Source organism: Oncorhynchus gorbuscha, unplaced genomic scaffold (genome assembly GCF_021184085.1).
Source record: "Oncorhynchus gorbuscha isolate QuinsamMale2020 ecotype Even-year unplaced genomic scaffold, OgorEven_v1.0 Un_scaffold_35:::fragment_2:::debris, whole genome shotgun sequence".
Taxonomy (NCBI): Eukaryota; Metazoa; Chordata; class Actinopteri; order Salmoniformes; family Salmonidae; genus Oncorhynchus; species Oncorhynchus gorbuscha.
In genome coordinates this window covers 770,423-794,000 of record NW_025745210.1, presented here as the reverse complement: position 1 = coordinate 794,000, position 23,578 = coordinate 770,423, and the positions used below count along the sequence as shown (strand labels likewise).

Here is a 23,578-nt window from a genome sequence, read left to right as displayed (position 1 = left end):
TGTCCATTAAAATAACATCAAATTGATCCGAAATACAGTGTAGACATTGTTAATGTTGTACATGACTATTGTAGCTGGAAACAGCAGATTTAAAAAAATGTAGTATCTACATAGGCCCATTATCAGTAACCATCACTCCCGTGTTCCAATGGCACGTTGTGTTAGCTAATACAAGTTTACCATTTTAAAAGGCTAATTGATCATTAGAAAACCCTTTTGCAATTATGTTAGCACAACTGAAAACTGTGCTTCTGATTAAGGAAGCAATAAAACTGGCCTTCTTTAGACTCATTGAGTATCTGGAGCATCAGCATTTGTGGGTTCGATTACAGGCTCAAAATGTCCAGAAACAAATAACTTTCTTCTGAAACCCGTCAGTCTATTCTTGTTCTGAGAAATGAAGGCTATTTCATGCAAGAAATTGCCAAGAAACTGAAGATATCGTACAACACTGTGTACTACTCCCTTCACAGAACAGAGCAAACCGGCTCTAACCAGAATAGAAAGAGGAGTGGGAGGCCCCGGTGCACAACTGAGCAAGAGGACAAGTACATTAGAGTGTCTAGTTTGAGAAACAGATGCCTCACAAGTCCTCAACTGGCAGCTTCATTAAATAGTACCCGCAAAACACCCGTCTCAAGGTCAACAGTGAAGAGGCGACTCCGGGATGTTGGCCTTCTAAGCAAAGTTGCAAAGAAAAAAACATCTCAGACTGGCCAATAAAAATAAAAGATTAAGTTGGGCAAAAGAACACAGACACTGGACAGAGGAAGATTTTTAAAGTGTTATGGACAGACGAATCTAGGATTGAGGTGTTCGGATCACAAAGAAGAACATACGTGAGATGCAGAAAAAATGAAAAGATGCTGGAGGAGTGCTGGACCACATCTGTCAATCATGGTGGAGGCAATGTGAAGGTCTGGGGGTGCTTTGGTGGTGGTAAAGTGGGAGAGTTGTACAGGGATCTTGAAGAAGGAAGGCTATCCCTCCATTTTGCAACGCCATGCCATACCCTGTGGTGCTTAATTGGAGCCAATTTCCTCCTACAACAGGACAATGACCCAAAACACAGCTCCAAACTATGCAAGAACGAATTAGGGAAGAAGCAGTCAGCTGGTATTCTGTCTGTGCTGGCCACTCCATTATAGTCACCGGATCTCAACCCTATTGAGCTTTTGTGGGAGTAGCTTGACCGTATGGTACGTAAGAAGTATCCATCAAGCCAATCCAACTTGTGGGAGGTGCTTCAGAAAGCATGGGATGAAATTTCTTCAGATTACCTCAACAAAATGACAGCTAGAATGCCAAAGGTCTACAGGGCAGTAATTGCTGCAAATGGAAGATTCTTTGACGAAAGCAAAGTTTGAAGGACACAATTATTATTTCAATTTAAAATCATTATTTATAACCTTGTCAACGTCTTGACTATATTTCCTATTCACTTTGCAACTATTTTCATGTATGTATTCATGGAAAACAAGGACATTTCTAAGTGACCCCAAACTTTTGAACAGTAGTATATATCAAATTTGGCTAAAACATTGCTCTTTCCTTTAAATGGCTCTACTGTTAGGGATGGATCCTTGGCTGCAACGAGATGTTACAATTCCTCCCTTGAAGGCTTCATCATTCACTGACATATGTTGACAACTGAGGCAAAGTAGTGACTGGCTACAACTGGAGCAAGTAGTGAGAGTGAGACTAACCCTTCCCCCCCAAAAAAATCTGTTTAAAACTATTCCTGTACTGCCCGTTCTTGTGGACTGTCGCATCCTGTACCAAACTAGACTCTAGAACATCACTTTGATTCCTGCCGGAATACCGCGCAACCTGCAAGACCCACGGGAGTCCTATTCTACTTGCGACGTTGTATCTAATACCACCTGGGACTATGGGTGGACTCAAAATGGTTGCCAGTGATTATGCCATCATTGACTTGAATGGAGATTCCCTTTCTATTCATTCTATTTCTATGGTTAGTTCGTCCAGTACCTATTAGTGGTTAGTTCGTCCAGTACCTATTAGTGGTTAGTTCGTCCAGTACCTGTGTGCATAATGTGATGTGTGTATGACACCGTTTCTTTATTATTCTTGACCGTATTTCTTGACCGCAGGACTGCTACCAGAAGGAGGCGGTGTTGAGACCAGAGAATAACCAGGTTATCAACCTGACCACGCGCTACACCTGGTCTGGCTGTGTGGTAAGAACATGGACAACCTCTACAGCTCTCTGTCTCATATAGTGCCTTCAGAAAGTGTTCATACCCATTGACGTATTCCACATCTTGTTGTGTTACAGTCTGAATTCAAAATGGAATAGATTAAATATAAAAATACACACATACCACATAATGACAAAGTGAAACCATGTTTTAGAGATGTTTTGTTAATTTATTGCAAATGAAATATCAGAAATATCAATACCCTTTGCTATGACACTCCAAGCTTCGTTCAGGTGCATTCAATTTCTATTGGTCGTACGTGAGATGTCGCTACAACTTGATTGGAGTCCACCTGTGGCCAATAAAAACACACCGGTGTATTTATAAGGTCCCACAGTTGATAGTGCATGTCAGAGCAGAAACCAGACCATGAAGTCCAGGGAACTCTTCGTAGAGCTCTGAGGGAGAATTGTGATGAGGTATATATCTGGGGAAGGTTGTAAAACAATTTATAGTGTTGAAAGGTTCCAAGAGCACAGTGGTCTCCAATCATTGGGAAATGGGAAAAATATGGATCTACCCAGACTCTGCCTAGAGCAGGCTGTCCAACCAAACTGAGCAACTGGGCAAAAAGGACCTTGGTCAGGGAGGTGAATCCATTGACCACTCTGACAGAACTACAGAGTTCCTTGGCTGAGATGGGAGAACCTGCCAGAAGGACAACTGTCTCTACAGCACGGATATTTCAACTCTTTCCCTACGAGGTCCGGAGCCTGCTGGTTTACTGTTCTACCTGATAATTATTTTAACCCAAATCAGTCCATGATTAAAGGTCAACAAGGAGAAAATGCAGTGGAATTGGCTTTGAGGTCCAGAGTTGAGTTTGAAGGCTCTATAGCACTTCACCAATCTGGGTTTATGGGAGAATGGCCAGACGGAAGCTACTCCTGAGAAAAAGGCACATGACAACACGCCTTTAGTTTACAAAAAGGCACATGAATGACTGAGATCATAAGGCAAAAGATCAATTTAATTCTTGGCCTGAATGCAAAGTGCTATGTCTGGAGAAAACCAGGCACAGCTCCTCACCCGTCTAACACCATCCCTACTGTGAAGCATGGTGGTGTCAGACTCATGCCATGGGGATGCTTTTCAGTGGCAGGGACTGGGAGACTGGTAAGAATAGAGGGAACAACGAATGGAGCTAAATACTAGTGCATTCTTCGTGAGAACCTGCTTCAGAGTGCAAACGACCTTCAAAATGGGGCGAAGATTTACGTTCCAACTGGACAATGACCCCAAACATACAGCCAAAGTAACTCTGGAATGGCTTCAGAACAAGAATATGAAAGTCCTTGAGTGGCCCAGCCAAGACTTGAGTCCCTGTGGAAAGACTTGAACTTGATGTGGAAAGACTTGAAGATTGCTGTTCCCCGCCACTCCCCATCTAACTAAACAGAGCTTTAGAAAATCTGCAAGGAAGAATTGGAGTAAATCACCAAATCCATATGTGCAAAGCTGAAACAGACATACCCAAGACGACTCAAAGCTGAAACAGACATACCCAAGACGACTCAAAGCTGAAACAGACATACCCAAGACGACTCAAAGCTGAAGACATACGACTCAAAGCTGAAACAGACATACCCAAGATGACTCAAAGCTGAAACAGACATACCCAAGACGACTCAAAGCTGAAACAGACATACCCAAGACGACTCAAAGCTGAAACAGACATACCCAAGACGACTCAAAGCTGAAACAGACATACCCAATATGACTCAAGGCGGTAATCGCCGCGAAAGGTGCTTCTACAAAGTATTGACTCGGGTGTGAACATGTATGTAATTGAGATATTTCTGTATTTAATTGTCAATAAACTTGCAAAAATGTCTAAACATCTTTTCACTTTGTCTGTATGGGGTATTGTGTAGATGGGTGAGGGGAAAAAATATTTAAACCATTTTGAATTCAGGCTGTAACACAACAAAATGTGTAATAAGTCAAGAGGTATGAATACTTTCTGAAGGCACTGTGTATGTGGGCTTGTCTTGTATGATCTCCTATGGGACTGTGGTTGTTTTTAGTTCTAACTAAAAGAGCTCTTTTGAGGTGTGAGGAGTGTGTGTATGTGAGACAGAGGGGTCTGTGTGTAACTCCCTCTTTGGAAATGTGTTAGGATGTGTTGATTCAATGTGTTTTTGAAATATGAACTCTCTCTCTCTGTTTCTGTCTCTAAGGTGGAAGGAGAGGGAGATGAGGAGGTGCTGAGTTGTGTGGGAGGTCGTAGTTTCCGCTCGGTGAGGGAGAGATGGTGGTACATTGCTCTCAGCAAGTGTGGGGTGAGCACTGACCTTTCACTTCTCACTGATGGCTAGCGCACACAGACATTGTTACTCTGACGACACACACCGCACCCCCTCCCCACACACACATAACATATACACTCACAGATTGACATACAAAACATTAAGAACTCCTGCTCTTTCCATGACAGAGTGACCAGGTGAATCCAGGGTAATCCCTTATTGATGTCACTTGTTAAATCCATTTCAATCCGTGTAGATGAAGAGGATGAGACGGGTTAAAGGATTTTTAAGCCTTGACACAATTGAGACATGGATTGTGCGCCATTCAGAAGGCGAATGGGCAAAACAAAAAATGATTGTGCTGAGCTTTTCATGCTCAACAGTTTCCTGTGTGTATCAAGAATGGTTCACCACCCAAAGGACATCCAGCCAACTTGACACAAGTGTGGGAAGCATTGGAGTCAGCATGGGCCAGCATCCCTGTGGAAAGCTTTCGACACCTTGTATAGTCCATGCCCTGATGAATTGAGAGGGGGGGGGGGGGGGTGGCTGCAACTCAATATTAGGAAGGTGTTTGGTATGCTCAGTGTAGATCTTCTCTGAATGTGTGCTTTTGTGTGTGCTTATGGATGCACAAGTGTGTGTGTGAGTGTGTGTGTGTGTGCGCCTGTGTGTGTGCGCCTGTGTGCGTGCGCCTGTGTGTTGTGGCAGGGCCAGTGTATCCTAACACTGACTGGCAGTGTTGTGGTGCTAGTAGAGAGTGAGTGTTTGTGAAGAGGGACAGACAAGATTGAAGCGGATGTTTCCTGGAGAGTGTGTTGTGTTGTCACGGCAGCAAGTGGAGGGCTGTTGACGGACATGATGCCTAATGGTGTAGGACTGAAGTTAAAGCTCTGTCTCCGGCCCACATGGCCCCAGGGACTCTCCCCGTCTCGCCCAGCCTTACCTCGCCTGCACACTGCCAATATAATCCATGCCTTCCACCCTCTCTCAGTTCTTACTCTCTCTGTCTTTCTCTTCACCTTTTTCTCTCATTCTTACTCTTTCTTGTTCACTCACTATTTGAATCTCTCTTTCTCTGCGTCACTTCATCTCCTCTCACTGCTGTCTCTCAATGTTTCTCTCTCTCCCTCCAACCCAGTCCTGCCTGTCTCCTCTCTCTCCCGCCAACCCAGTCCTGCCTGTCTCCTCTCTCTCCCTCCGACCTAGTCCTGCCTGTCTCCTCTCTCTCCCTCCAACCCAGTCCTGCCTGTCTCCTCTCTCTCCCTCCAACCCAGTCCTGCCTGTCTCCTCTCTCTCCCTTCAACCCAGTCCTGCCTGTTGCCTCTCTCTCCCTCCAACCCAGTCCTGCCTGTCTCCTCTCTCTCCCCCCAACCCAGTTCTGCCTGTCTCCTCTCTCTCCCTCCAACCCAGTCCTGCCTGTCTCCTCTCTCTCCCTCCAATCCAGTCCTGCCTGTCTCCTCTCTCTCCCTCCAACCCAGTCCTGCCTGTCTCCTCTCTCTCCCTCCAACCCAGTCCTGCCTGTCTCCTCTCTCTCCCTCCAACCCAGTCCTGCCTGTCTCCTCTCTCTCCCCCCAACCCAGTCCTGCCTGTGTCCTCTCACTGCTGTCTCTCAATGTTTCTCTCTCTCCCTCCAATCCAGTCCTGCCTGTCTCCTCTCACTGCTGTCTCTCAATGTCTCTCTCTTTCTCTCCCAGTCCTGCATGTCTCCTCACTGCTCTCCGTCTCTCTTCCTCTCTCCCAGCCCTGCATGTCTCCTCTCACTACTCTCTGTCTCTCAATTTCTCTCTCCCTCTCTCCCAGTCCTGCATGTCTCCTCACTGCTCTCCGTCTCTCTCCCTCTCTCCCAGCCCTGCATGTCTTCTCACTACTCTCTGTCTCTCAAGTTCTCTCTCCCTCTCTCCCAGCCCTGCATGTCTCCTCTCACTACTCTCTGTCTCTCAAGTTCTCTCTCCCTCTCTCCCAGTCCTGCATGTCTCCTCACTGCTCTCCGTCTCTCTCCCTCTCTCCCAGCCCTGCATGTCTTCTCACTACTCTCTGTCTCTCAAGTTCTCTCTCCCTCTCTCCCAGCCCTGCATGTCTCCTCTCACTACTCTCTGTCTCTCAAGTTCCCTCTCCCTCTCTCCCAGTCCTGCATGTCTCCTCACTGCTCTCCGTCTCTCTCCCTCTCTCCCAGCCCTGCATGTCTCCTCTCACTACTCTCTGTCTCTCAATTTCTCTCTCCCTCTCTCCCAGTCCTGCATGTCTCCTCACTGCTCTCCGTCTCTCTCCCTCTCTCCCAGCCCTGCATGTCTCCCCTCACTACTCTCTGTCTCTCAATTTCTCTCTCCCTCTCTCCCAGTCCTGCATGTCTCCTCACTGCTCTCCGTCTCTCTCCCTCTCTCCCAGTCCTGCATGTCTCCTCTCACTACTCTCTGTCTCTCAAGTTCTCTCTCCCTCTCTCCCAGTCCTGCATGTCTTCTCACTACTCTCTGTCTCTCAAGTTCTCTCTCCCTCTCTCCCAGCCCTGCATGTCTCCTCTCACTACTCTCTGTCTCTCAATTTCTCTCTCCCTCTCTCCCAGTCCTGCATGTCTCCTCTCACTACTCTCTTTCTCTCAAGTTCTCTCTCCCTCTCTCCCAGTCCTGCATGTCTCCTCACTGCTCTCTTTCTCTCAATTTCTCTCTCCCTCTCTCCCAGTCCTGCATGTCTCCTCACTGCTCTCCGTCTCTCTCCCTCTCTCCCAGCCCTGCATGTCTTCTCACTACTCTCTGTCTCTCAATTTCTCTCTCCCTCTCTCCCAGTCCTGCATGTCTCCTCACTGCTCTCCGTCTCTCTCCCTCTCTCCCAGTCCTGCATGTCTCCTCACTGCTCTCCGTCTCTCTCCCTCTCTCCCAGTCCTGCATGTCTCCTCTCACTACTCTCTGTCTCTCAAGTTCTCTCTCCCTCTCTCCCAGTCCTGCATGTCTTCTCACTACTCTCTGTCTCTCAAGTTCTCTCTCCCTCTCTCCCAGTCCTGCATGTCTTCTCACTACTCTCTGTCTCTCAAGTTCTCTCTCCTCTCTCCCAGTCCTGCATGTCTTCTCACTACTCTCTGTCTCTCAAGTTCTCTCTCCCTCTCTCCCAGTCCTGCATGTCTTCTCACTACTCTCTGTCTCTCAAGTTCTCTCTCCCTCTCTCCCAGTCCTGCATGTCTTCTCACTACTCTCTGTCTCTCAAGTTCTCTCTCCCTCTCTCCCAGTCCTGCATGTCTTCTCACTACTCTCTGTCTCTCAAGTTCTCTCTCCCTCTCTCCCAGCCCTGCATGTCTTCTCACTACTCTCTGTCTCTCAAGTTCTCTCTCCCTCTCTCCCAGTCCTGCATGTCTCCTCTCACTACTCTCTGTCTCTCAAGTTCTCTCTCCCTCTCTCCCAGCCCTGCATGTCTTCTCACTACTCTCTGTCTCTCAAGTTCTCTCTCCCTCTCTCCCAGCCCTGCATGTCTTCTCACTACTCTCTGTCTCTCAAGTTCTCTCTCCCTCTCTCCCAGTCCTGCATGTCTTCTCACTACTCTCTGTCTCTCAAGTTCTCTCTCCCTCTCTCCCAGTCCTGCATGTCTCCTCACTGCTCTCCGTCTCTCTCCCTCTCTCCCAGCCCTGCATGTCTCCTCACTGCTCTCCGTCTCTCTCCCTCTCTCCCAGTCCTGCATGTCTCCTCTCACTACTCTCTGTCTCTCAAGTTCTCTCTCCCTCTCTCCCAGTCCTGCATGTCTCCTCACTGCTCTCCGTCTCTCTCCCTCTCTCCCAGTCCTGCATGTCTCCTCTCACTACTCTCTGTCTCTCAAGTTCTCTCTCCCTCTCTCCCAGTCCTGCATGTCTCCTCACTGCTCTCCGTCTCTCTCCCTCTCTCCCAGCCCTGCATGTCTTCTCACTACTCTCTGTCTCTCAAGTTCTCTCTCCCTCTCTCCCAGTCCTGCATGTCTTCTCACTACTCTCTGTCTCTCAAGTTCTCTCTCCCTCTCTCCCAGTCCTGCATGTCTTCTCACTACTCTCTGTCTCTCAAGTTCTCTCTCCCTCTCTCCCAGTCCTGCATGTCTTCTCACTACTCTCTGTCTCTCAAGTTCTCTCTCCCTCTCTCCCAGTCCTGCATGTCTTCTCACTACTCTCTGTCTCTCAAGTTCTCTCTCCCTCTCTCCCAGTCCTGCATGTCTTCTCACTACTCTCTGTCTCTCAAGTTCTCTCTCCCTCTCTCCCAGTCCTGCATGTCTCCTCTCACTACTCTCTGTCTCTCAAGTTCTCTCTCCCTCTCTCCCAGCCCTGCATGTCTTCTCACTACTCTCTGTCTCTCAAGTTCTCTCTCCCTCTCTCCCAGCCCTGCATGTCTTCTCACTACTCTCTGTCTCTCAAGTTCTCTCTCCCTCTCTCCCAGTCCTGCATGTCTTCTCACTACTCTCTGTCTCTCAAGTTCTCTCTCCCTCTCTCCCAGTCCTGCATGTCTTCTCACTACTCTCTGTCTCTCAAGTTCTCTCTCCCTCTCTCCCAGTCCTGCATGTCTTCTCACTACTCTCTGTCTCTCAAGTTCTCTCTCCCTCTCTCCCAGTCCTGCATGTCTTCTCACTACTCTCTGTCTCTCAAGTTCTCTCTCCCTCTCTCCCAGCCCTGCATGTCTCCTCTCACTACTCTCTGTCTCTCAAGTTCTCTCTCCCTCTCTCCCAGTCCTGCATGTCTCCTCACTGCTCTCCGTCTCTCTCCCTCTCTCCCAGCCCTGCATGTCTCCTCACTACTCTCTGTCTCTCAAGTTCTCTCTCCCTCTCTCCCAGCCCTGCATGTCTCCTCTCACTACTCTCTGTCTCTCAAGTTCTCTCTCCCTCTCTCCCAGTCCTGCATGTCTCCTCTCACTACTCTCTGTCTCTCAAGTTCTCTCTCCCAGTCCTGCCTGGCTAGTATTGATTTTGTGACAGTGCACGGTTCATGCTCCTCACTCCTCTGATGGAGGTACTGAGATCGAGTCTTGGCTGGCAGATGAAATCAAAGTTTTTTTTCTCTCACTTACAGCACAACAACACAAACTCTAGAGGCTTTGAACTCCTCTCTGTGAAATGAGCTCTTTGTGCACTCACTGTCGCTCCATCTAACTCCCCTCTCCCTCTCCGTCTCCCTCTCCCTCCATCTAACTCCCCGCTCTCTCCCTCTCCCTCTCCCTCTCCCTCTCCCTCTCCCTCTCCCTCTCCCTCTCCCTCTCCCTCTCCCTCCATCTAACTCCCCGCTCTCTCCCTCTCCCTCTCCCTCCATCTAACTCCCCGCTCTCTCCCTCTCCCTCCATCTAATTCCCCGCTCTCTCCCTCTCCCTCTCCCTCTCCCTCTCCCTCTCCCTCTCCCTCTCCCTCTCCCTCTCCCTCTCCCTCTCCCTCTCCCTCTCCCTCTCCCTCTCCCTCTCCCTCTCCCTCTCCCTCTCCCTCCATCTAACTCCCCCTCTCTCCCTCCCCTCCCCTCTCCCTCTCCCTCTCCCTCTCCCTCTCCCTCTCCCTCTCCCTCTCCCTCTCCCTCTCCCTCTCCCTCTCCTCCCTCTCCCTCTCCCTCTCCCTCCCTCTCCCTCTCCCTCTCCCTCTCCCTCTCCCTCTCCCTCTCCCTCTCCCTCTCCCTCTCCCTCTCCCTCCCTCTCCCTCTCCCTCTCCCTCCCCTCTCCCTCTCCCTCCATCTAACTCCCTCTCCCTCTCCCTCCATCTAACTCCCTCTCCCTCCCTCTCCCTCTCCCTCTCCCTCTCCCTCTCCCTCTCCCTCTCCCTCCCTCTCCCTCTCCCTCTCCCTCTCCCTCTCCCTCTCCCTCTCCCTCTCTGTCTCTGTCTCTCAGGGGGAAGGTTTGCAGCTGGAGTATGAGATGAAGCTGACCAATGGCCAGTCTTTCTGGACACAACATTTCTCTGCAGACGAGTTTGGTGAGAACGACACAGATTACAGAATGAACGTTAATGGCTCGTCCAACACTATTTAACACGGCCAATAAAGCATATTAAAATGAACAAATTATTACAACGAAGGAATGGATGAATTAATGAAAGGAAACGCAGTTTAGAAAAACAATATTAAGCTACTCTCTTATTCTGATGTTCTAATGACCTCTTTCTTTCTGTCACTCTCTTTTCCCCTCCCTCCCCCTCGTTCTCATCACCATCTCACACCCTCTATCTGCCTTCTCTCTCGTGCTTTTGATTTCACCCTCCATTTCTCCCTCTCTTTCTCCCTCTCTCTCTTTCACCTCTCTCTCTCTCTCTCTCTGCTTATCTCTCTCTCTCTCTCCTTATCTCCCTCTCTCTCTCTCTCTCTCTCTCTCTCTCTCTCCGTATCTCTCTTTTTCTCTCTCCTCATCTCTCTCTCTCCTTATCTCTCTCTCCTTATCTCTCTCTCTGTCTCTCTCTCTTTACCTCTCTCTCTCTCTCTCTCTCTCTCTCTCTCTCTCTCTCTCTCTCTCTCTCTCTTTACCTCTTTACCTCTTTACCTCTCTCTCTCTCTCTCTCTCTCTCTCTCTCTCTCTCTCTCTCTCTCTCTCTCTCTCTCTCTCTCTCTCTCTCTCTCTCTTTACCTCTATCTCTCTCTATCTCTCTCGCTCTCTCTCTCCTTCTCTCTTTTTCTCTCTCCTCATCTCTCTCTCTCTCTCTCTCTCCTCATCTCTCTCTCTCTCTCTCCTTATCTCTCTCTCTCTCTCTCTCTCTTCTCTCTCTCTCTCTCTCTCTCTCTCTCTCTCTCCTTATCTCTCTCTCTCTTTACCTCTTTACCTCTCTATCTCTCTCGCTTTCTCTCTCTATCTCTCTCTACCTCTTTACCTCTCTCTATCTACCTCTCACTAACCCCATGCCTCTATTCTCAGGGATCCTGGAAACTGACATAACGTTCCTGGTTATCTTCTCCCTGGTCTTCATCCTCTCATGTTATTTTGCCTGTAAGTGCCTGAGGAACAACATCAGATCTCGTCTTCCTCACACCAGAAAAGCACTTAGCAGCCAATCCTAACCTGAGATCTCTGCTCTTAACTCCCATCTTCACACAAATGTATCATTGTCATTAATGCACCAATGCACCAAACATCAGAATTAGAGCTAGTCCTTTCTGGAATGAAGACAAAGAGTAGAGGAATAGAGCTTGTCATTATGGAGTCATGGGGGCATGTCTTTCTGGAATGAAGACAAAGAGTAGAGGAATAGAGCTTGTCATTATGGAGTCATGGGGGCATGTCTTTCTGGAATGAGGGAAGAGTAGAGGATTAGAGCTTGTCATTATGGAGTCATGGGGACATGTCTTTCTGGAATGAGGAAAGAGTGGAGGAATAGAGCTTGTCATTATGGAGTCATGGGGACATGTCTTTCTGGAATGAGGGAAGAGTAGAGGAATAGAGCTTGTCATTATGGAGTCATGGGGACATGTCTTTCTGGAATGAGGGAAGAGTAGAGGAATAGAGCTTGTCATTATGGAGCCATGGGGGCATGTCTTTCTGGAATGAGGGAAGAGTAGAGGAATAGAGCTTGTCATTATGGAGTCATGGGGGCATGTCTTTCTGGAATGAGGGAAGAGTAGAGGAATAGAGCTTGTCATCATGGAGTCATGGGGGCATGTCTTTCTGGAATGAGGGAAGAGTAGAGGAATAGAGCTTGTCATTATGGAGTCATGGGGGCATGTCTTTCTGGAATGAGGGAAGAGTAGAGGAATAGAGCTTGTCATTATGGAGTCATGGGGGCATGTCTTTCTGGAATGAGGAAAGAGTGGAGGAATAGAGCTTGTCATTATGGAGTCATGGGGACATGTCTTTCTGGAATGAGGGAAGAGTAGAGGAATAGAGCTTGTCATTATGGAGCCATGGGGGCATGTCTTTCTGGAATGAGGGAAGAGTAGAGGAATAGAGCTTGTCATTATGGAGTCATGGGGGCATGTCTTTCTGGAATGAGGGAAGAGTAGAGGAATAGAGCTTGTCATTATGGAGTCATGGGGGCATGTCTTTCTGGAATGAGGGAAGAGTAGAGGAATAGAGCTTGTCATTATGGAGTCATGGGGGCATGTCTTTCTGGAATGAGGGAAGAGTAGAGGAATAGAGCTTGTCATTATGGAGTCATGGGGGCATGTCTTTCTGGAATGAGGGAAGAGTAGAGGAATAGAGCTTGTCATTATGGAGCCATGGGGGCATGTCTTTCTGGAATGAAGACAAAGAGTAGAGGAATAGAGCTTGTCATTATGGAGTCATGGGGGCATGTCTTTCTGGAATGAGGGAAGAGTAGAGGAATAGAGCTTGTCATTATGGAGCCATGGGGGCATGTCTTTCTGGAATGAGGGAAGAGTAGAGGAATAGAGCTTGTCATTATGGAGTCATGGGGGCATGTCTTTCTGGAATGAGGGAAGAGTAGAGGAATAGAGCTTGTCATTATGGAGTCATGGGGGCATGTCTTTCTGGAATGAGGGAAGAGTAGAGGAATAGAGCTTGTCATTATGGAGTCATGGGGGCATGTCTTTCTGGAATGAGGGAAGAGTAGAGGAATAGAGCTTGTCATTATGGAGTCATGGGGGCATGTCTTTCTGGAATGAGGGAAGAGTAGAGGAATAGAGCTTGTCATTATGGAGCCATGGGGGCATGTCTTTCTGGAATGAAGACAAAGAGTAGAGGAATAGAGCTTGTCATTATGGAGTCATGGGGACATGTCTTTCTGGAATGAAGACAAAGAGTAGAGGAATAGAGCTTGTCATTATGGAGTCATGGGGGCATGTCTTTCTGGAATGAGGGAAGAGTAGAGGATTAGAGCTTGTCATTATGGAGTCATGGGGTCATGTCTTTCTGGAATGAGGGAAGAGTAGAGGATTAGAGCTTGTCATTATGGAGTAATGGGGGCATGTCTTTCTGGAATGAGGGAAGAGTAGAGGATTATAGCTTGTCATTATGGAGTCATGGGGGCATGTCTTTCTGGAATGAGGGAAGAGTAGAGGAATAGAGCTTGTCATTATGGAGTCATGGGGGCATGTCTTTCTGGAATGAGGGAAGAGTAGAGGAATAGAGCTTGTCATTATGGAGTCATGGGGGCATGTCTTTCTGGAATGAGGGAAGAGTAGAGGATTAGAGCTTGTCATTATGGAGTCATGGGGGCATGTCTTTCTGGAATGAGGGAAGAGTAGAGGATTAGAGCTTGTCATTATGGAGTCATGGGGGCATGTCTTTCTGGAATGAGGGAAGAGTAGAGGAATAGAGCTTGTCATTATGGAGTCATGGGGGCATGTCTTTCTGGAATGAGGGAAGAGTAGAGGATTAGAGCTTGTCATTATGGAGTCATGGGGGCATGTCTTTCTGGAATGAGGGAAGAGTAGAGGAATAGAGCTTGTCATTATGGAGTCATGGGGGCATGTCTTTCTGGAATGAGGGAAGAGTAGAGGAATAGAGCTTGTCATTATGGAGTCATGGGGGCATGTCTTTCTGGAATGAGGGAAGAGTAGAGGAATAGAGCTTGTCATTATGGAGTCATGGGGGCATGTCTTTCTGGAATGAGGGAAGAGTAGAGGAATAGAGCTTGTCATTATGGAGTCATGGGGGCATGTCTTTCTGGAATGAGGGAAGAGTAGAGGAATAGAGCTTGTCATTATGGAGTCATGGGGGCATGTCTTTCTGGAATGAGGGAAGAGTAGAGGAATAGAGCTTGTCATTATGGAGTCATGGGGGCATGTCTTTCTGGAATGAGGGAAGAGTAGAGGATTAGAGCTTGTCATTATGGAGTCATGGGGGCATGTCTTTCTGGAATGAGGGAAGAGTAGAGGATTAGAGCTTGTCATTATGGAGCCATGGGGGCATGTCTTTCTGGAATGAGGGAAGAGTAGAGGATTAGAGCTTGTCATTATGGAGCCATGGGGGCATGTCTTTCTGGAATGAGGGAAGAGTAGAGGATTAGAGCTTGTTATTATGGAGCCATGGGGGCATGTCTTTCTGGAATGAGGGAAGAGTAGAGGATTAGAGCTTGTCATTATGGAGCCATGGGGGCATGTCTTTCTGGAATGAGGGAAGAGTAGAGGATTAGAGCTTGTCATTATGGAGCCATGGGGGCATGTCTTTCTGGAATGAGGGAAGAGTAGAGGAATAGAGCTTGTCATTATGGAGTCATGGGGGCATGTCTTTCTGGAATGAGGGAAGAGTAGAGGATTAGAGCTTGTTATTATGGAGCCATGGGGGCATGTCTTTCTGGAATGAGGGAAGAGTAGAGGAATAGAGCTTGTCATTATGGAGCCATGGGGGCATGTCTTTCTGGAATGAGGGAAGAGTAGAGGAATAGAGCTTGTCATTATGGAGCCATGGGGGCATGTCTTTCTGGAATGAGGGAAGAGTAGAGGAATAGAGCTTGTCATTATGGAGTCATGGGGGCATGTCTTTCTTGAATGAGGGAAGAGTAGAGGATTAGAGCTTGTCATTATGGAGCCATGGGGGCATGTCTTTCTGGAATGAGGGAAGAGTAGAGGAATAGAGCTTGTCATTATGGAGTCATGGGGGCATGTCTTTCTGGAATGAGGGAAGAGTAGAGGAATAGAGCTTGTCATTATGGAGTCATGGGGGCATGTCTTTCTGGAATGAGGGAAGAGTAGAGGAATAGAGCTTGTCATTATGGAGTCATGGGGGCATGTCTTTCTGGAATGAGGGAAGAGTGGCCCCTCTCTGGTGGAGGAACTTGTCATTAGGGTTGAACATGTTGCCGGGGAAAGTAAAGTGGGGCAGATGAAGGGAAGGCAGATGTGACAGAGTTAAAATATGGGGAGTATCTTCTCAGATAATACAGCCCATGTGTCTACAAACACACAGACTCCTGCTGCACATACTAATGCCTAATACACCACTCCCCTCCCTCTCATTCTCTATCCTTCTCTTTACATTATCATCTCTGTTTTTGTGTCTCTTGTCACTGCATCTTTTCCCTCTAACCCACCGCTCTCTCTCTTTTCATCTGTCTCTCTCTCCTCTTCATCTGTCTCTCTCTCCTCTTCATCTGTCTCTCTCTCTCCTCTTCATCTGTCTCTCTCTCTCCTCTTCATCTGTCTCTCTCTCTCCTCTTCATCTGTCTTTCTCTCCTCTTCATCTCTCTCTCTCTTCTCTTCATATGTCTCTCTCTCCTCTTCATCTCTCTCCTCTTCATCTGTCTCTCTCTCCTCTTCATCTCTCTCTCTCTCCTCATCTCTCCCTCCTCTTCATCTGTCTCTCTCTCTCCCCTCTTCATCGCTCTCCTCTTCATCTCTCTCTCTCCTCTTCATCTGTCTCTTTCCTCTTCATATCTCTCTTTATTTGTCTCTCGCTCTCTATCTCTCCTAGATAATCTGAAAGGAAGGCAGCTTCTCCATACGACATATAAGATGTTTATGACTGCGGCTGGTGTAGAGGGTGAGTGTGGACCACAACTCCACTCATACACACACACACACACACCCACAGGCGGCCGGCTGCAGCAGCATCACCATCTGACTCACACACTGCAGTCGTTGGCATCTCAGACATGGTAATGACTCCTTCTGATTATCATAGATATTAACCACTGCTTAAGCACCATACAGATAGCTCCCTGTCTCTGTGTAGGGTAGGACTGCTGCTGCTATATGCAACTCTGCAGTGCAGAACAGTGAAATATCCCTCTCTCTGTCTCTCCCTCTCCTCCCTCCTCCTCCCCTCAGTTGTCAGCCTTCTGTTCCACTGTATCTACTGGGGCCTGTATGCCAGAGATGGAGTGGGCAACGGCAGTCTCAAGATAATGGGTGAGTCTGATCATCACAAACACCCTGATAAAGGATGTAATGCAGAATCACCCTGATAAAGGATGTAAAGGATGTAATGCACCCTGATAAAGGGATGTAATGCAGAAACACCCTGATAAAGGATGTAAGAAACACCCTGATAAAGGATGTAAAAACACCTGATAAAGGATGTAATGCAGAAACACCCTGATAAAGGGTGTAATGCAGAAACACCCTGATAAAGGATGTAATGCAGAAACACCCTGATAAAGGATGTAATGCAGAAACACCCTGATAAAGATGATGTAAAAGGATGCAGAAACACCCTGATAAAGGATGTAATGCAGAAACACCCTGAGAAACACCCTGATAAAGGATGTAATGCAGAAACACCCTGATAAAGGATGAATGCAGAAACACCCTGATAAAGGATGTAATGCAGAAACACCCTGATAAAGGATGTATAACCCTGATAAAGGATGTAATGCAGAAACACCCTGATAAAGGATAAAGAATCACCCTGATAAATGATAATGCAGAAACACCCTGATAAAGGATGTAATGCAGAAACACCCTGATAAAGGATGTAATGAGAAACACCCTGATAAAGGATGTAGAATAAAGGACAGAAACACCTGATAAAGGATGTAATGCAGAAACACCCTGATAAAGGATGTAATGCAGAAACACCCTGATAAAGGATGTAATGCAGAAACACCCTGATAAAGGATGTAATGCAGAAACACCCTGATAAAGGATGTAATGCAGAATCACCCTGATAAATGATGTAATGCAGAAACACCCTGATAAAGGATGTAATGCAGAAACACCCTGATAAAGGATGTAATGCAGAAACACCCTGATAAAGGATGTAATGATAAAGGATGTAATGCAGAAACACCCTGATAAAGGATGTAAAGAAGAAACACCCTGATAAAGGATGTAATGCAGAATCACCCTGATAAAGGATGTAAAGCAGAAACACCCTGATAAAGGATGTAAAGCAGAAACATCCTGATAAAGGATGTAATGCAGAAACACCCTGATAAAGGATGTAAAGAAGAAACACCCTGATAAAGGATGTAATGCAGAAACACCCTGATAAAGGATGTAAAGCAGAAACTTTCCCACACAACCCATGCAGTGTAAGAGAGTGCACACGAGAGGATGAGTGTGTCCCTATTTGGGTGTGTGTTGCAAGTGTGTGTGAGGGTGTACTGGAGTGAGTGAGTGACCTGATTTCTGGTTCTGGTATGATGTTACATATTCAGATACAATAACCTACTTACAGTAACCTTTCTTTCACTCTCTGTGGGGTTCTCATTTTCTTCCCTTCTTGCCATCTCTCTCTCTCTCTCTCTCCAGGGAAATTACTGTTCTCTGTCAGTTTCCTGGTGTTCCTGCTGATGCTGATCCTGCTGGGAAAAGGCTTCACTGTCACCAGGTAGGGAGTGTGTGTGTTTTTGTGTATGTCTCTCACACTGTGTCTGGTCTCAGGCCGTCTCACCTATGCTCTCAGGGTCAGAGCTAGAGTAGCTGTCCCAGCCTTAATAACACCCTCTACCATAGAGGACATGTCAGTTTAACTGCTTGGCTGGCTGACAGGTTCACTGCTTACAGTGTGTCTCAGGATTAAATCCTCCAGCCACTCTCTCTGTCTCCTTCTAACTCGTAACCAGTAGGCCAGTCTCTTTCTGTCTTACTCCTTCTAACTCGTAACCAGTAGGCCAGTCTCTCTCTGTCTCCTTCTAACTCATAACCAGTAGCCCAGTCTCTCTCTGTCTCCTTCTAACTCGTAACCAGTAGGCCAGTCTCTTTCTGTCTAACTCCTTCTAACTCGTAACCAGTAGCCCAGTCTCTCTCTGTCTCCTTCTAACTCGTAACCAGTAGGCCAGTCTCTTTCTGTCTTACTCCTTCTAACTCGTACCAGTAGCCCAGTCTCTCTCTGTCTTACTCCTTCTAACTTGTAACCAGTAGGCCAGTCTCTCTCTGTCTTACTCCTTCTAAATTGTACCAGGAGCCCAGTCTCTCTCTGTCTCCTTCTAACTCGTAACCAGTAGGCCAGTCCCTCTCTGTCTTAGTCTCTCTCTGTCTTACTCCTTATAACTTGTACCAGGAGCCCAGTCTCTCTCTGTCTTACTCCTTCTAACTTGTACCAGGAGCCCAGTCTCTCTCTGTCTTACTCCTTCTATCTCGTACCAGTAGCCCAGTCTCTCTCTGTCTTACTCCTTCTAACTTGTACCAGGAGCCCAGTCTCTCTCTGTCTTACTCCTTCTAACTTGTACCAGGAGCCCAGTCTCTCTCTGTCTTACTCCTTCTAACTTGTACCAGGAGCCCAGTCTCTCTCTGTCTTACTCCTTCTAACTCGTACCAGTAGCCCAGTCTCTCTCTGTCTTACTCCTTCTAACTTGTACCAGGAGCCCAGTCTCTCTCTGTCTTACTCCTTCTAACTTGTACCAGGAGCCCAGTGTTATGCTGGTGAATGAGGACCCAAAAGCGACTTAACGAAAACAGAGTCTTTATTCCAGTATATGACAAAAGTAATAATCCTGGAAAAATCAAGAAGAAAACAAAACAGGAAAAAACTTAAATCCACTCGTAGTAACGAGGACAGACTGGAGACTCGACCATTGACTGCAGGTTGCTTCGGGAAGGCACCGACCGTAGCAGACTAAGACACCTGCTCACACGCAGCATCTGAAGGAGACAAAACACGACAGGGCGAGACAAGGACACAGCACAGCGAACATCATACAAGGATCCGACAAGGACAGAAGCGGAAAACAAGGGGAGAAATAGGGACTCTAATCAGAGGGCAAAATAGGGGACAGGTGTGAAAAGAGTAAATGAGTGAGTTAGGAGAATGAGGAACAGCTGGGAGCAGGAACGGAACGATAGAGAGAAGAGAGAGAGGGAGGGGGAGAGAGAGGGATAGAAAAAGGGAACGAACCTAATAAGACCAGCAGGGGGAAACGAACAGAAGGGAAAGCACAAGGACAAGACAATATATGACAAAACATGACAGTACCCCCCCACTCACCGAGCGCCTCCTGGCGCACTCGAGGAGGAATCCTGGCGGCAACGGAGGAAATCATCAATCAGCGAACGGTCCAGCACGTCCCGAGATGGAACCCAACTCCTCTCCTCAGGACCGTAACCCTCCCAATCCACTAAGTACTGGTGACCACGTCCCCGAGAACGCATGTCCATGATCCTACGTACCTTGTAAATAGGTGCGCCCTCGACAAGGACGGGGGGAAGACGAACGGGGGCGCGAAGAAAGGGCTTGACACAGGAGACATGGAAGACAGGATGGACGCGACGAAGATGTCGCGGAAGAAGCAGTCGCACAGCGACAGGATTGACGACCTGGGAGACACGGAACGGACCAATGAACCGCGGAGTCAACTTACGAGAAGCTGTCGTAAGGGGAAGGTTACGAGTGGAAAGCCACACTCTCTGGCCGCGACAATACCTAGGACTCTTAATCCTACGTTTATTGGCGGCTCTCACAGTCTGCGCCCTGTAACGGCAAAGTGCAGACCTCACCCTCCTCCAGGTGCGCTCACAACGTTGGACAAACGCCTGAGCGGAGGGAACGCTGGACTCGGCGAGCTGGGATGAGAACAGAGGAGGCTGGTAACCCAGACTACTCTGAAACGGAGATAGCCCGGTAGCAGACGAAGGAAGCAAGTTGTGAGCGTATTCTGCCCAGGGGAGCTGTTCTGCCCAAGACGCAGGGTTTCTAAAAGAAAGGCTGCGTAATATGCGACCAATCGTCTGATTGGCCCTTTCTGCTTGACCGTTAGACTGGGGATGAAAACCGGAAGAGAGACTGACGGAAGCACCAATCAAACGACAGAACTCCCTCCAAAACTGTGACGTGAATTGCGGACCTCTGTCTGAAACGGCGTCTAACGGGCGGCCATGAATTCTGAACACATTCTCAATGATGATTTGTGCCGTCTCCTTAGCAGAAGGAAGCTTAGCGAGGGGAATGAAATGTGCCGCCTTAGAGAACCTATCGACAACCGTAAGAATCACAGTCTTCCCCGCAGACGAAGGCAGACCGGTAATGAAGTCTAAGGCGATGTGAGACCATGGTCGAGAAGGAATGGGAAGCGGTCTGAGACGACCGGCAGGAGGAGAGTTACCTGACTTAGTCTGCGCGCAGTCCGAACAAGCAGCCACGAAACGGCGCGTGTCACGCTCCTGAGTAGGCCACCAAAACCGCTGGCGAATAGAAGCAAGTGTACCTCGAACGCCGGGATGGCCAGCTAACTTGGCAGAGTGAGCCCACTGAAGAACAGCCAGACGAGTAGAAACAGGAACGAAAAGAAGGTTACTAGGACAAGCGCGCGGCGACGCAGTGTGAGTGAGTGCTTGCTTAACCTGTCTCTCAATTCCCCAGACAGTCAACCCGACAACACGCCCATAAGGAAGAATCCCTCGGGATCGGTAGAAGCCACAGAAGAACTAAAGAGACGGGATAAGGCATCAGGCTTGGTGTTCTTATTACCCGGGCGATAAGAAATCACAAACTCGAAACGAGCGAAAAACAACGCCCAACGAGCTTGACGTGCATTAAGTCATTTGGCAGAACGGATGTACTCAAGGTTCTTATGGTCAGTCCAAACGACAAAAGGAACGGTCGCCCCCTCCAACCACTGTCGCCATTCGCCTAGGGCTAAGCGGATGGCGAGCAGTTCGCGGTTACCCACATCATAGTTGCGTTCCGATGGCGACAGGCGATGAGAAAAATAAGCGCAAGGATTGACCTTATCGTCAGACTGGAAGCGCTGGGATAGAATGGCTCCCACGCCCACCTCTGAAGCGTCAACCTCGACAATGAATTGTTTAGTGACGTCAGGAGTAACGAGGATAGGAGCGGACGTAAAACGCTTCTTGAGGAGATCAAAAGCTCCCTGGGCGGAACCGGACCACTTAAAGCACGTCTTGACAGAAGTAAGAGCTGTGAGAGGGGCAGCAACTTGACCGAAATTACGAATGAAACGCCGATAGAAATTAGCGAAACCTAGAAAGCGCTGCAACTCGACACGTGACCTTGGAACGGGCCAATCACTGACAGCCTGGACCTTAGCGGGATCCATCTGAATGCCTTCAGCGGAAATAACAGAACCGAGAAATGTGACAGAGGAGACATGAAAGGCCCACTTCTCAGCCTTCACGTAGAGACAATTCTCTAAAAGGCGTTGTAGTACACGTCGAACGTGCTGAACATGAATCTCGAGTGACGGTGAAAAAATCAGGATATCGTCAAGGTAGACAAAAACAAAGATGTTCAGCATGTCTCTCAGTACATCATTAACTAATGCCTGAAAAACAGCTGGAGCATTAGCGAGACCAAACGGCAGAACCCGGTACTCAAAATGCCCTAACTGAGTGTTAAACGCCGTTTTCCACTCGTCCCCCTCTCTGATGCGCACGAGATGGTAAGCATTACGAAGGTCCAACTTAGTAAAGAACCTGGCTCCCTGCAGAATCTCGAAGGCTGATGACATAAGGGGAAGCGGATAACGATTCTTAACCGTTATGTCATTCAGCCCTCGATAATCCACGCAGGGGCGCAGAGTACCGTCCTTCTTCTTAACAAAAAAACCCCGCTCCGGCAGGAGAGGAAGAAGGCACTACGGTGCCGGCGTCAAGAGAAACAGACAAATAATCCTCGAGAGCCTTACGTTCGGGAGCCGACAGAGAGTATAGTCTACCCCGAGGGGGAGTGGTCCCCGGAAGGAGATCAATACTACAATCATACGACCGGTGAGGAGGAAGGGAGTTGGCTCTGGACCGACTGAAGACCGTGCGCAGATCATGATATTCCTCCGGCACTCCTGTCAAATCACCAGGTTCCTCCTGAGAAGAGGGGACAGAAGAAACAGGAGGGATAGCAGACATTAAACACTTCACATGATAAGAAACGTTCCAGGATAGGATAGAATTACTAGACCAATTAATAGAAGGATTATGACATACTAGCCAGGGATGACCCAAAACAACAGGTGTAAAAGGTGAACGAAAAATCAAAAAGGAAATGGTCTCACTGTGGTTACCAGATACTGTGAGGGTTAAAGGTAGTGTCTCATATCTGATACTGGGGAGAAGACTACCATCTAAGGCGAACATGGGCGTGGGCTTCCCTAACTGTCTGAGAGGAATGTCATGTTTCCGAGCCCATGCTTCGTCCATAAAACAACCCTCAGCCCCAGAGTCTATCAAGGCACTGCATGAAGCAGCCGAACCGGTCCAGCGTAGATGGACCGACATGGTAGTACAGGATCTTGATGGAGAGACCTGAGTAGTAGCGCTCACCAGTAGCCCTCCGCTTACTGATGAGCTCTGGCTTTTACTGGACATGAATTGACAAAATGTCCAGCAGAACCGCAATAGAGGCAAAGGCGGTTGGTGATCCTCCGTTCCCTCTCCTTAGTCGAGATGCGAATACCTCCCAGCTGCATGGGCTCAGTCTCTGAGCCGGAGGGAGGAGATGGTTGCGATGCGGAGAGGGGGAACACCGTTAACGCGAGCTCTCTTCCACGAGCTCGGTGACGAAGATCTACCCGTCGTTCTATGCGGATGGCGAGTGCAATCAAAGAGTCCACACTGGAAGGAACCTCCCGGGAGAGAATCTCATCCTTAACCTCAGCGTGGAGTCCCTCCAGAAAACGAGCGAGCAGCGCCGGCTCGTTCCAGTCACTAGAGGCAGCAAGAGTGCGAAACTCTATAGAGTAATCCGTTATGGATCGATCACCTTGACATAGGGAAGCCAAGGCCCTAGAAGCCTCCCTACCAAAAACTGAACGATCAAAAACCCGTATCATCTCCTCTTTAAAGTTCAGATAATTGTTAGAACACTCAGCCCTTGCCTCCCAGATAGCTGTGCCCCACTCTCGAGCCCGACCAGTAAGGAGTGAAATGACGTAAGCAATCCGAGCTCTCTCTCTTGAGTATGTGTTGGGTTGGAGAGAGAACACAATATCACACTGGGTGAGAAAGGAACGGCACTCAGTAGGCTGCCCAGAATAACATGGTGGGTTATTAACCCTAGGTTCCGGAGACTCGGAAGACCAGGAAGTAGCTGGTGGCACGAGACGAAGACTCTGAAACTGTCCTGAGAGGTCGGAAACCTGAGCAGCCAGGGTCTCAACGGCATGACGAGCAGCAGACAATTCCTGCTCGTGTCTGCCGAGCATAGCTCCCTGGATCTCGACGGCAGTGTTACGAGAATCCGTAGTCGCTGGGTCCATTCTTGGTCGGATCCTTCTGTTATGCTGGTGAATGAGGACCCAAAAGCGACTTAACGAAAACAGAGTCTTTATTCCAGTATATGACAAAAGTAATAATCCTGGAAAAATCAAGAAGAAAACAAAACAGGAAAAAACTTAAATCCACTCGTAGTA

The 23,578-nt window shown here is 48.2% G+C and overlaps 1 protein-coding gene across 1 annotated transcript in view; it reads left to right on the top strand.

Moving 5' to 3' along the window:
• Positions 1 to 23,578, top strand: part of LOC124017944 (transmembrane protein 145-like) — a gene marked incomplete at its 5' end in the record, with an annotated part of 34,467 nt that overhangs the window by 4,038 nt on the left and 6,851 nt on the right. Inside the window, 7 exons of the mRNA XM_046333178.1 lie at positions 2,115 to 2,201; positions 4,403 to 4,504; positions 10,279 to 10,363; positions 11,293 to 11,364; positions 15,745 to 15,813; positions 16,101 to 16,181; positions 17,526 to 17,604. Of these exons, the coding sequence (XP_046189134.1) occupies positions 2,115 to 2,201; positions 4,403 to 4,504; positions 10,279 to 10,363; positions 11,293 to 11,364; positions 15,745 to 15,813; positions 16,101 to 16,181; positions 17,526 to 17,604 (575 nt within the window). The remainder of the gene's footprint in view (positions 1 to 2,114; positions 2,202 to 4,402; positions 4,505 to 10,278; positions 10,364 to 11,292; positions 11,365 to 15,744; positions 15,814 to 16,100; positions 16,182 to 17,525; positions 17,605 to 23,578) is intronic.